This window comes from Sapajus apella, unplaced genomic scaffold (genome assembly GCF_009761245.1).
Source record: "Sapajus apella isolate SASKATOON/1434 unplaced genomic scaffold, GSC_monkey_1.0 scaffold13, whole genome shotgun sequence".
Lineage (NCBI taxonomy): Eukaryota > Metazoa > Chordata > Mammalia > Primates > Cebidae > Sapajus > Sapajus apella.
In genome coordinates, this window is record NW_022436953.1 from 25,089,426 (window position 1) to 25,103,206 (window position 13,781).

General features: G+C 39.0%; 1 protein-coding gene across 14 annotated transcripts in view; it reads right to left on the reverse strand.

Moving 5' to 3' along the window:
- The window catches only part of ATE1 (arginyltransferase 1), a 240,889-nt gene that overhangs the window by 205,645 nt on the left and 21,463 nt on the right, over positions 1 to 13,781 (reverse strand). For 8 of the 14 annotated variants that reach the window (XR_004270028.1, XR_004270029.1, XM_032281855.1 and 5 more), the window contains exons 7-8: positions 13,342 to 13,470; positions 12,305 to 12,433 (exon numbers count right to left, since the gene is read on the reverse strand). The exons of 1 other annotated variant lie outside the window; for it this stretch is intronic. Coding sequence is in view for 11 of the 13 variants with exons in the window: in XM_032281855.1 (XP_032137746.1) it covers positions 12,305 to 12,433; positions 13,342 to 13,470 (258 nt within the window). In the remaining 2 variants the exon portion in view is untranslated. The remainder of the gene's footprint in view (positions 1 to 12,304; positions 12,434 to 13,341; positions 13,471 to 13,781) is intronic. 5 more of the 14 variants (XM_032281861.1, XM_032281859.1, XM_032281856.1 and 2 more) reach the window with 2 other exon arrangements.

Consider the following 13,781-nt stretch of genomic DNA (forward strand, 5'->3'; position numbering starts at 1 on the left):
GGTAATAAGAAAATAAAGTAATAAGTCGACAACAAAATACACAATTTTATGATACTGAAAAATTCAGCTAACAAATGGCAAAAAGCATAGGTGGGGATTTAAAAAACAAAAAACAAAAAACTTCCACAAGCCACAGAAATGATCAAGAAGAAGACAGATGCCAAGATGACTTGTGTTCCTACCTCGTCAGTATCCCTGATGTTTTTTGAACACATCAGGTACTCTCCCATCTACCTGAAATGTACTTCCCCCAGCTATGACAAAGTGCATATAGAAGTGTCTGTCGAGGAGCTTCTCTTATCTGAGCCTCTTCCTGATAGCCTCATCTATTCCCACCTTCCATCATGCTATCCCTCACTCTATCCTTTCATGTATCTTGCTAGCACACATTACTCTGGCACTATACTGCATACTTACTATTTATCTTCCTCTCTAGCACATAGCCTGCCTGAGAGCAAGAACTTTATCTTGTTCCCTATGCTACATCCTCAATCCAAAATAATGTCTGGCACATAGTAGGGACTCAATAAATATTTCCTACTTAAATGTCTACACGCATTCAACTATTCATGAATTCAATGAATAGATGCATCCATTCATTTGTGAATGGGAGTAATTCATCAATGAGTAAATGTTTTTGTTTTTGTTTGAGATACAGTCTTGGTCTGTCACCAGGCAGGGAGTGCAGTGGCGCCATCTCAGCTCATTGCAACCTCTGCCTTCAAGGTTCAAGCGATTCCCTTTCCTCTGCCTCCTAAGTAGCTGAGACTACAGGAGAGCTCCACCATGCCTGGCTAATTTTTTATTTTAGTAGAGACGGGGTTTCACCATGAATATGCAGTCATTTCTTTCTCCCATGTCTTTTCATGGCCCCTGGTTACTCTATGGAATTAAGTCATCTGGTCAAGGTGAGATTCCATAAACAGAGAGAAGCAGTCACCAGTAAAGAAGATCCAGTATCACGGAAGTAAAAACCTGTCCCCTTCTTGTTAGACCTTCTTAGGAACATCCATGTCCCCTAAGCACTAGCTTCCTTCCAGCACATACCATTTCTGAAGAGCAAGGAATACATACCAAGAAATAAATACGGAGGATGAAACTAGGTATCACTTAAATTACACTAGACTAGGCAAAATCATTCTAATTAACCTTCAAAAATTGGGTGTCTTCCAAAAATCCAAATAACATAAATTAGGGATAAGTAGAAAATACCACAAAACCAAGAAATCAAAATTAACAGGAGACCACAATAAAGACAAAATTTGTTTTTAACGCCATTTGGTCAAGGTAATAAAAATGGAATATGTTATCAGCTATTTGAGTATTATTAAGAATAAACAACTACATTAACATAAACATATTGATAACATGAACATATTTATTGATTACAGGTACTGTTTGCATACTTATCAGACCAACTGATTTAAAGCAAGTGTGAATATGTCCACATCTTGTCAGGCACACATATTTCTAATAACCTTTAACATTTTAACATCAATGCAACCCTATGAAAAGACACTTCTAAAAATATTTTAAAATTAAATTTCATTTGTTGGCTAAAATGTACAAGAACCAAACATGTCTTATTCATCTATGCATCCCTAGTATCTACCATAGTGAGTGGAACATGCCGCAAATTAAATGTTTATATGACTGCTTGAATAGAAGAATTGCATTCCTCCACAGTCCAGGAAAAAGTAATAAGAAAGCCATTATAAACTTATGAGCTATTTCTGAAATAAAAAGTCACATAAAAGTCAACAAATGTGTATATATATATTTACAGAACTATACAAATATATTCCCTATTTTTCATATGCTTAAAGACAGAATTATACTCTGGATAAATAACCACATGTGATTTTTATTTTACTTTTATAATTAACTACTATTGACTAGATGAAAATCAACTGCTTTTTAATCATACAGGCAGTTACCTAAAATTATTTGGCATATAAAATGAATGACGACAGTGAAAATACAAACTTTCCTTATTTAGACTAGCCATCAAAAGGTACTATTGTTCACTTGTCAAGTGATTACCAGGAGGTCATAAAACTTGATGCTCTTCAGTTTTAATGGGAAAAACAGACCTAAAATACAAAAGCTAAAGACAAATGGCACTCACAGCAAAGTTGTTCCCATCACATGAGCTTTGCACTCACTAAAATGTGCTTAACTCGTATGTAAATTGCTCAACACTCTCACTCAGGAAATTAAAAGCAGCTTTTACTTATTATAATAGAACAACTGTCAAAAGCTTATGACATCATTTGAATTTTCCTTTTTGCTTCATGTCACAAGTTTCAAGAACACTATTTTCTTCCCAAGTAGCTTTCAATTTGGCAACAACTGAGTTCTCCAGCTGTTTTTTAAAAGTAGTCAGCTCAGCTGCTCATTCATTCACCACATGTTCACTTGGGCTTCTACTCCATTCCAGACACTCTGCTGGGCATTGTATATTTCTTCCGACTCTTGCATATAGTATTTTTATACATTAGTATAACAAGCACAAAGTATGCTATGGATTTATGGTACCCCAACATAGCTAATTTATCAAAAGGAGAGATCTGCTCCTGTATGAACAAGAAGCTGTACCACCAGAATAAAAAAACAAGGTACCTATAGTTCCTTTGTCTCCAGTTCTAGGTAAAGCAATTAAGAAATACACATATAATAGAAACTAGGCACCATGGTGCGCCTGTAGTCCCAGCTACATGGGAAGCTAAGGCAGGAGGATCGCTTGAGCCTAGGTATTCAAGGCTGTAGTGTGCAGTGATCATAATACCCATGGATAACCAACTGCATGTCAGCCTGGGCAACACAGTGAGATCCTGTCTCTTAAAAAAAAAAAATGAAGAAGAAGAAAGAAAATCATAAATAAATCCTTTGCCAAATGACATCTTTTACAGTTTTTATGTGGTATAATAGATGAATCGACATATTAAAAATTCTTTACAGGTTTTATGTGGTATAATAGGATAAATTATTAAAAATTCTCAAAGACTAAAGTTATATGTTGGTAAGTCAAACTGAGTGGTTTTGAATACTATTACTTTTTTCTTTGAATGGACTGATTTTAATATTAAAATTTAAAACATACATCCTTTTAATTTAAATGGATATTTGAATTAATTAAAAGGAAAAACAAAACAACGAAGAAAAATACTATTTCATGTACAAATGCTGACTGGGTAACCAGAAGGATCACTTGCTTGCTGTTAACCTCAGTATCTCCGATGGTTCCTAAAAACATCATCCAGAGCCTAGTAACAAAAGTTCAGTCAATGATGATTTGGCCAAGCACTTTTACAAGTATAACCTTATGTAATTAACACAAGGAGCTCTGTTGTAGGTCCTTCCCATGTTTACAAATGAGGAAACTGAAGTGAAGACAGGTGAGCAACTGGGAACTTGCTGAAAGCCACACAAGTAGTAAGTAGAGGAGATGAGAGTTGAGGCAGAAATGACGGGTTAGAGTTCACATATTCACCCTTGATGCTACTCAGCCTTCATGTCAATAATATCCTGACCCAAAATGTATGGAACTGTTAACATGGCAAGCACTGTTTGGTAGTTGTGATAGCACCTTCACACTGTTTAATCCAAACAGTCTATCACTGGGCATATTTGTTCTCAGGCAGGAGGTTAGTCAAGAATCAGCATCCATTTCATGCCAAGCATTCAATTGACAGCTAACCTCCCATTTCACGTCTCAATTCTTGATCTTCAGAAAACAATGTAAGTATGTTCAAATTGATTGTAATAATTATTGTTATATAAAGCTAAACCCTAAGCAGAGGACAATTATCAAGCTACTCCAGAACTTCAGACATTCAAATAAAAGACACAACCCCCAAAAAATACAAATAAAGGTTAAAATGAGGACTCAAAAAGGCACTTCCTAATGTTTATATTCCCAACTTACAGATGAGTCCCACAAGCTCCTTCTTCCACTTTCCTCTCAACTGTAACTTTACTAACCATAAACTAGGCGATCTAGTATCCAAACCAATAATCAACACTTCCAACCCTCCTTTATACCGGCTCTATTATTTCCCATAAACCCCTTGCTAACCTATTATGTAATTTACTGATGTATTATGCTTATTGTTTAATGACTACATCTGAGCATTTGCCCCAACCATACCCCTAGAATGCAAGCTCCATGAGAGCAAGAGATCATTATCTGATTTACTCACTGATTAAACAGCTACCAAATGGCTCAACAGTACTCGACATATAATAGGTGTTCAATATTTTAATGAACATATTAAGAAATTACAAATTAGAAAGGAAACAATGCTAATATTAGACAAACTAACACAAGAGTTGTCAGCAAGAAAGAGAAAAGATAAAGGTGACAACAGAGTAACTTTAGAGATAAAAGCAGTGACCCATGGCACACTGAAATACAGCAAGAGCGGAAGAACATTCCTAGGAAAATCTGAGTGCCATTATCAACAGGCAAGTCCTGCTCAGCATTCTGTTTGAGAAGGTGAGGAAGAACACAATACATTTTGGGAACACTGTCATTTTAAATGATTAGAGTACATAATATCTCAGCAATAAAACTGTTTCCAATGCCTGGAAAATTTGTTTACAATGAACACTTCACTGATGTCAGTCACTCCATATTTTACTGAGGCCCACTTTTAACTTTTTCAAATGGCAACATCATGGTCTAGTATAAAAAGCACTGCAGTCCGGGCGCGGAGGCTCATGCCTGTAATCCCAGCACTTTGGGAGACCAAGGCACATGGATCCCTTGAGGGCAGGAGTTTGAAACCAGCCTGGACAACATGGTGAAACCCCGTCTCTACTAAAAATACAAAAATTAGCCAGGCAGTAGTGGCATGCACCTGTAATCCCAGCTACTTGGGAGTCTGAGGCAGAAGAATGGCTTGAGCCTGGGAGGCGGAGGTTGCAGTGAGCCCAGATGGTGTCACTGCACCACAATCTGGGAGACAGAGTGAGACTTTGTCTCAAAAAAAAAAAAAAAAAAAAAAGCACTGCAATTTCAGGGCATTGCTCTGCCACTAACTACTCATGTTACCTTAGGCAAATTAATTAATTCTGTAAATATAAGACATTCATCTATATACTCCTAAAATCCTTTTACCTCCAATGTTGTATGATGATATGATTTTGTGATCTGAGACAAGTTTTAGGAAGTTATTAACCAAAAGGAACTTTAAATTAAATGTTAGCTTGGTACAGTAGCTCATGCCTAGTCCCAGAACTTTGGGAGGATCATTTGAGGCCAGGAGTTTAAGATCAGGCTGGGTAACACAGCAAGACCTCCTCTCAAAAAAAAAAAAAAAAAAAAAGCCAGGTGTAGTAGCATATGCCTGTAATGCCAGCTACTGAGGGAACCAAGGCAGGAGGGACTGCTTGAACCCTGGAGTTCAAGGCTGCGGTGAGCCATAATGATACTGCACTATAGCGTGGGTGACAGAGCAAAAGCCTGTGTCAAAGAAACAGAGGGAGGAAGGCAGAAGAGGGGAGTAGAGAAGAGAGAAGAAAGAGAAGGAAAGAAAGAGGAATGTCCCCAGTGCTAGCTTTAACTCCACCCCTTTGGATCTACCCAAAAACAAACATGCTTGGTATGTAATAGTGTCCTTCTCCAATTAATTTAAGTAAAAGATTCAAAAGCTTTGGTCATTTGACTACTATTAGTAACAAATGTCTGTCACAGACCCTGAGATAGACTACAATACACAAGTGTGCCCTGACTTATGAGCTGCTTATAGAAACTGGCTTCCCTGACTGAATTATACAAATAATTGCCTAAGCTCTCTACTTTATTCAAGTAAGTTAGCCTGGCTTTTAAAAATATGCTTTAGGCCAGGTGCAGTGGCTCACACCTACAATCCCAGCACTTCAGAAGGCCAAGGCAGGCAGATCACCTGAGATCCGGAGTTTGAGACCAGCCTGGCCAACATGGTGAAACCCCATCTCTACCGAAATTACAAAAATCAGCCGGGTGTGGTGGCACATGCCTGTAATCCCAGCTACTCGGGAAGCTGAAGCACGAGAATCGCTTGAACCCGGGATGCAGAGGTTGCAGTGAGCCAAGATCGGCACCATTGCATCCAGCCTACATGATAGAGTCAGACTCTGTCTCAAAACAGAAAAAAAAAATGCCTTAAAAGTCTCAAAATGTGGCCAGGCCCAGGGGCTCACACTGTAATCCCAGCATTTTGGGAGGCCAAGGCAGGCAGGTGGATCACTTGAGGTCAGGAGTTCCTGACCAGCTTGGCCAACATGGTGAAACCCTGTCTCTACTAAAAATACAAAAATTAGCTGGGCGTGGAGGCATGCACCTGTAGTCCTAGCTACTTGAGAGGCTGAGGCACGAAAATTGCTTGAACCCAGGAGGTGGTGGTTGCAATGAGCTGAGACTGTGCCACTGAACTTTAGCCTGGGCAACAGAGGGAGAGACTTTGTCTCTAAATAAGTAGGTAAGAAAATAAATAAATAAAAATTTAAAAGTTTCAAAATGTTCAGATCTTACCATCATTCTAATTCTATTAATTATATGCCAGAGTTAAATATTTATAAAATACAGGTTAAGTATCCCTAATTCAAATATCTGAAATCCAAACGCTCCAATGGGCATTTCCTTTGACTGTCATGTTGGCACTCAAAAAGTTTCTAATCTTGGAGTATTTTTGGATTTCAGATTTTCACATTAGCGATACTCAACCTGTAGCACCAACAGGTCCTCGGGTGGTACAGATTGGCACAACACCATTTTGTTATTACTTCGATTAGTTTGAGACCAGCCTGGGCAACATAGCAAGATCCTGCTTCTACAAAAACCAAAAACCAAAAATACTTTAATGATTTAAAAAAAAAAAAAAAATTCCTGCCTCCTGGCCAGGGCACTATCTGAGTGGAGCTTGCAGTTCTCCCCGTGTCTGTGCCTGTTTGCTCTGGGTCTTCCAGTTTCCTCCCACACCCCATAGGTGTGCACGTTAGGCTTAGTGGTGTGTCTACATGGCGCCAGTGTGAGTGAGGGTATGTGTGTCAATGCACCCTGTGATGCAACAGATTCCTGGTCCAGGCTGGGTGTCCAACCTAGTTCCTGAGCTTCCAGAATAGTCTGCAGCCCCCCCACCACCTGAAGTGAAATCACTGGGTAAATAATTATCTTACTTGTTTTTATGAATTTTTCTTAAATGTATGTATAGCTCACATCTACTTCAATGTTTAATATTAGAAGTGCTTTGGTTTTTATTTAGAAGTCTGGTGATGTTTTATGACCAGAAATATGCTGTAGGAACTTAACTTTTGTTTATATCAATCAGCCTATGGCAAAACTGGTTTCCTTATATGTCATTTCACCTATGACCACAGTTTCCAAGAACCATAAATGACATTAAGTAAGAACTTACTGTGTATGCCTATATATGATTGTCTGGTCCTTGCATAATTGGAGAATGTCAATTCTCTAACACGCTGAATAATTTTCTAACTATAAGTTATTACTTTCATATATAAATATTTAAACCATTAAGAGAAAAAAACTGAAGATGGAAATTTCTCGAGATTAAAGTCCAGAAAATATTTAAACCCTTTAACAAGCAAAGAATTACTTGTAATTATCCTTTCGGTGCCTCAATGAAAATTACAATAAAGCTCAGAAAAAAAGCATTTTTTCATACTTGGGCTGTGAACACAAACTTGCGCAGGGTCAAAGAGCACAAATGTTCTCGATCTACACCACCACCTGGTGGCGGAGTGAGACAGTGGCGCAGCTTCCACCATCTCCTTTGAAGTCTCCACAGGGTGGGAACATACTCATCATGACCTTTTCCCCTCCCCCTCTCCACCACCCCGCTTCCTTTTCCACACTCCTTGTCTAAACAATTCACTTGTTTGGTGCAAAAGAAAGCAGTAAAAGAGGAAAAGAGAAAAAAAAAAAAAAAACATGGACATATCAGGGAAATGAAGTAAAATGGAAGGTGTAAATTCAACTAGTTCAATTGCAACATTAAATGTGAACTGATTTAACACTTCAATTAAAAGGGAGAGTGTTCTCCCCCTGGACTTAGAAAAAACAAACAAACAAAAAACCCCCAGGTCAACTATATGGTGTCTAATAGAGACACACTTTAGATTCAAAGGCACAAACAGACTGACGGTAAAAGGAGGAAAAAGATGGATCAGGCAAACAGGAATCACAACATGGAGTGGCTCTACTGATAGCAGACAAAATAGATTTTCACCAGGAAATGTTCCTAGAGATACGGATAATTCACAGAATACAGGAGAGTGTTCGTAATCACATACATAAGAGTCTTGTGCCCAGAATATAATGAACTCCTACAACTCAGTAATAAAGACAACCCAATTAAAAAATGAGCAAAGGGTTGGAATACACAATTCTCCAAAGAAGAAATGCAAATGGCCAAAAAGCACAGAAAGGGAAATGCAAATCAAAACCATAATGAGATACCACTTTACATGCACTAGGAGTAACATAAAAACAACTTTAAGAAAAAAAAGGCACAACAAGTGTTGGTGAGCACATGGAGGGAGAGAGTGGAGCCCTCATCCACTTCTGGCGGGAATGTTAAATGATTTCGCTCTCTGAAAAACAGTCTGGCAGTTCCTCAAAAGGAGAAAACAGTTACCACATGACCCAGTAATTCCACACACCTAGGTATACACCCAAGAAAATACACATCCTCATAAAAACTTGAACATGAAATGTTCATAACAGAATTTTCCATAAAAGTCAAACAATAAAAACCACCCAAGGCTGGGGGTAGTGGCTTACATTTGTAATCTTAGCACTTTGGGAAGTCGAGGCAGGTGGATCACCTGAGGTCAGGAGTTCGAGATCAGACTGGCGAAAATGATGAAACCCCATCTCTACTAAAAATACAAAAAATTAGCCAGGTGTGGTGGCGGGTGCCTGTAATCCCCGCTACTCTCGGTAGACTGAGGCAAGAGAATCACTTGAACCCGGGAGGCAGAGGTTGCAGTGAGCCAAGATTGTGCCATTGGACTCCAGCCTGGGTAACAAGAACGAAACTCCAGCTCAAAAAAAGAAAAACAAAAACAAAAATAAAACCCACCATAATGTCCATCAATGATCAGTGGATGAGTGGAAAACAAAATGAAAAACATAGTATATCAGCCAGGTGCAGTGGCTCACACCTACAATCCCAGCACTTTGGAATTACAGGAGTTTGAGACCAGCCTGGCCAATGTGGGGAAATTCCGTTGCTACTAAAAATACAAAAATTAGTCAGGCATGGTGGCACATGCCTGTAGTCCCAAGCTACTCAGGTGGCTAAGGCATGAGAATTGCTTGAACCTCGGAGGCGAAGTTGCAGTAAGCCAGAATGGTGCCATGCACTCCAGCCTGGGTGACAGAGCAAGACTCTCTCCCCTACACCCCCAAAAAAAGCCAGGCGCGGTGGCTCATGCCTATAATGCCAGCATTTTGGGAGGCTAAGGAGGGTGGATCACATGAGGTCATGTGTCTGAAATCAGCCTGACCAATATGGTGAAACCTCATCTCTACTAAAAATTAGCTGGGTGTGGTGGTGGGCACCTATATTCCCAGCTACTTGGGAGGCTAAGACAGGAGAACTGCTTGAACCTGGGAGCCAGAGGTTGCAGTGAGCTGAGATGGTGCCACTACACTCCAGCCTAGGCAATAGAGGAAGACTCCATCTCAAAAAAAAAAAAAAAATAGAAAACGAAAATCAAATATGTATTAAGCATTAAATGATAGACACTTTACTGGGTATAATAATGGTACCATAGTTATATATTTTTAAATGTCTACATTAATAACTTTTAATCTAAGAATAGAGTTTCCTTTTTAAATGTTTATTAGTTTATTTAAAGAAACTAGGTAATTTATCTTATAGAAGTGCCCAAGTGTCATTTTAACATATTCCTTTACCCCTCATATTTCCTGTGAACTGGTCAGTAGATCTAGAAGCTTGTATAGATCCGGATTCAATTTCTCCAGCAAAAACATTCCATAGGTGGTACTTTATACTTCTTACTAGATTACATTAGAAGGCACCTATCTGATCATCCCACATTCTTAGTCAGTTAAGATACATATGGAAGGATTTACATATAAAAATGATATGATAGCTGAGATTTGGTATAAAATAGTACAGCAAAATAACAAAAAAGTATGGAAAGATAAACAAGAATGGCAGCATGCTGAGGCTAGTTGAAGATTGGTGATAGGTATGTGGTAGTTTAAATATTTCTAAGATATTATTTTTTAAAAATCTGGCTCCTACCTAAGCCTCCAAAGCCTCAACCCTTGGCCAGATGCAGTGGCTCACACCTGTAATCCCAGCACTTTGGGAGGCTGAGGCGGGTGGATCACCTAAGGTCAGGAGTTCAAGACCAACCTGGCCAACATGGCGAAACCATCTCTATCAGAAATACTAAAATTAGCTGGGTATGGTGGCACACAACTGTAATCCCAGAGACTCAGAGGGATGAGGCAGGAGAATCGCTTAAACACAGGAGGCAGAGGTTTCAGTGAGCCAAGATCATGCCACTGCACTCCAGCCTGGGCAACAGAGCAAGCCTTTGTCTCAAAGGAAAAAGAAAAAAGAAAAAAAAAGTCTCATCCCCTATTACCTCCTAAGATGTACCCTATGTTCTGGCCATACTAAACTAAGTATTAATAGTAGTTCCTCAGAAAGGCATACAATTTCACCCTCCACCTCTGCATACTCTAGTCAGGCTACCCAGAACACCCTTCTCCTTTTTTGTCCTGGCAAACGCCCACTCATCTTTCCAGACTTGGCTCAGATGTCACTTCCCTGAGAAAAACCTCTCTACCCTCCAGTCTCATACTGAGCTGGCTTTCCCTACTAATCCAATGGCTAATTCCAAAGGCACTGCAATTACATACCTGTCTACCACCCCAATTCAGATCATGAACGCCTTTAGTGTTGCTCAAAGTCTGCATAAAAGGACTTCCCAGAGGCCTGAAGTCTACCAGGAGAAGCTCCTGGAGAAGTCTTGAATAAACACACTGGGCCACAGGAACATTTGGTCCCAACTATTCATACCTGCTAAGCAGAGAGGTACAAAGGCATCATCTCCAGGGCAGTAGGAAGGACAAAAGCTCAGAATGGAATAAGATCCCTGAGAATATCCAAGGAAGCGTCTTAGGCCTAGCAGAATCCTCACTATCCACAAATGCTACCACCCACAATGGCATGGATCGATTGGGAACCTAGGACACAGCTTCTCAAAACTGAAATGCATATGTATCCTTTGGAAACCTAGTTTAAGATGCAGATTCTGAATCAGTAGGACTGAGATTCTGTGTTCCAGGAATTGCTGATGCTGCAGGTCTGCAGATCACGCTTTAACTTGAAGGCTTGGGGGATCTGGGGAGTGAGCCCTTTCTCAGGGAACAGGCAGCATTAACTTCTGTCCTCTGTATTACTTCTCTCTTTTTAGCTTATACATCATGTCCTTAAAAAAACAAAAGCAGTCAAAAAATCAAAACTCTACTTCTTCTGCATCTGCTGGCCTCTTTCTTCCAACATATATAATGGTTCTACGGTGACAATGATGCCATGTCATTCAATTCAATTTTCCCAGCCTGGGAAAGACAGGCCCTCAATAAACGCCCATGAAATCATACTATACCTAACAGAAGGTTCCCAATCTATAATGGTTGGACTTATGCTTTTTCAACTTTACAACGGTACAAAACCATTCTGTTTTTCACTTTCAGTACAGTATTCAATAAACTACATGAGATACTCAACATTCTGTTATAAAATAGGCTTTGTGTTAGAGAATTCTGCTTAACTGTAGGCTGATATAAGTGTCTGAGCACGTTTACGGCAGGTGAGGCTAAGCTGTGACGTTCGGTAGGTTAGGTGTAGGTATTTCTGATTCATTGCTTGTTAAGATATTTTTGCTTATTTGTCTGTCTTTCCCACTGATTATCGGTTTCTTGAAGAGAGAGATTTTTCCTTTTGTTCTGTGGCACACACTCTGGCACATGATGGGTACTCAGGAAATGACTGTTAACCTAGGGTTGATGACTGACCATGTAAACCACTACATTCAGGTTCCTAAAGAAAACACTAAGAATACATTCTGAATTTGCAATCCTTTTTTCTAAGGATTTAAAATGCTCACATGTATGACTCATGTGAGTGTTCACAAAAGTTCAGTAATACATACTGAAAGGGTCATCAGCTCCCCCTGACAAGAAAATGGCATATATTATATTTCTTCCCAGACAACCTTATCAACACAGAAAACAACAGTTAACAAACAATACCTCAGTCTTCCCACACTCATCAGGCGGATCCTGGTGTATGGCCACTTGATACTTGACATACAAAGAAAAGGACTGGCTGAAGGACGACTTGAACTCTGGGTCCTCAAAGGAGACAGGTACTAACCTCACCTTCAGAGCAAGGAAAATACAAGCAAATGCTATTGAAACATCTCTAACTGATGATATGCTTCTGAAGGTGAGGCTAGAGTAAGATCTCCGCAAATCCACACCAAAGCTCAAACTGGAATTTGTCATGAAAAGAAACCTCAGACTGGGTGGACTGGTGCAGAGACTGAAGTGCTACCGCTGTACTAAAACTTAGGAAAATGTCAAACTCGTAAGAGCCAAGAGCCAACAATTTGTTGTTGTTTGTTCCTCTATCCACCTATTGTAGTTTTCTGCATAAACTAGAGTCAATATTGTTGCTAACAGTGGTCATGATCACTACTTTTGTCACCTCTATTTATACTGTTTTAAGCTTTTTTTTCCCTTCCAGATTTTTCTTGGGTCATTTAAATTATAAAATTATCAGCATACGAGTTCTTCTATTAAAACATTCTACTAACTTCCTTTTGTAGGCCCACTCAATTATGCAAGGGTAACAGATTAACAAAGAATAATTTAATTGTGATGAATTCTTTCTACATTAGTCTTTCAAATACAAATAAAGCATTATAATCTTGTTAGGCAAAGTATATATCTACCATAAAAATATCAAGTTTCCTGCCTTTTCCGCACAGATATTTTAATTTAGAGCTCTACTACTATCTTTTAGATAAATGCCTCCAAAATAGTGACTTTAAATAACTTTACATATTACTTTCCACTCTGAAATTATACATGACTGGCACTTCACATGGCACTCGGTCAAATTTGCACTTTCAGAATGTCCATTAATTCAGTCTTACGTCTTTGCAGATATGCTGCAAATTGAACACAAATAAAATGTAGCACAAATAAACCAAGATTTCATTAAATGATATTAAGTGAAAGGGAAAGCTTTGTTTGCATAGGAAAATTATACTTGGTCTGCTGACCTGGCTCTCAGTTGGCGTATCAGGTGAGTTCTTGTGAATAACCATCTGGTAACGTTTATAGACCTGGTAAGACTCCAGAAGTGTGGCTTTGAACTGCGAACTTGGTGGAGATGATCTCACCACCCTCACCTTCAGAAGCAGTTAAAAAAACAATGTTCACTAATTCATTCGTTTACTCATTTTGCGGAATATGCATTAACAGTAACTCCCATCCAAGAAACCAAGTTTCAACAATTATTAAGGCACCGAAATATAATATTTTAATATTAAAAACCAGTTAGTAAATAAAGCAAAAAGTTATTTTTGTAGCATACAGACTCATTAAGACAGAGGAGGATCCCCTCGAAATTTTCAGCCTCAGCTTTCATGACTGGATTATGTAAGCCTGCCTCTACTGTAAACTGTCAGAGTATTTCTAGCACTCATACACACATATGACA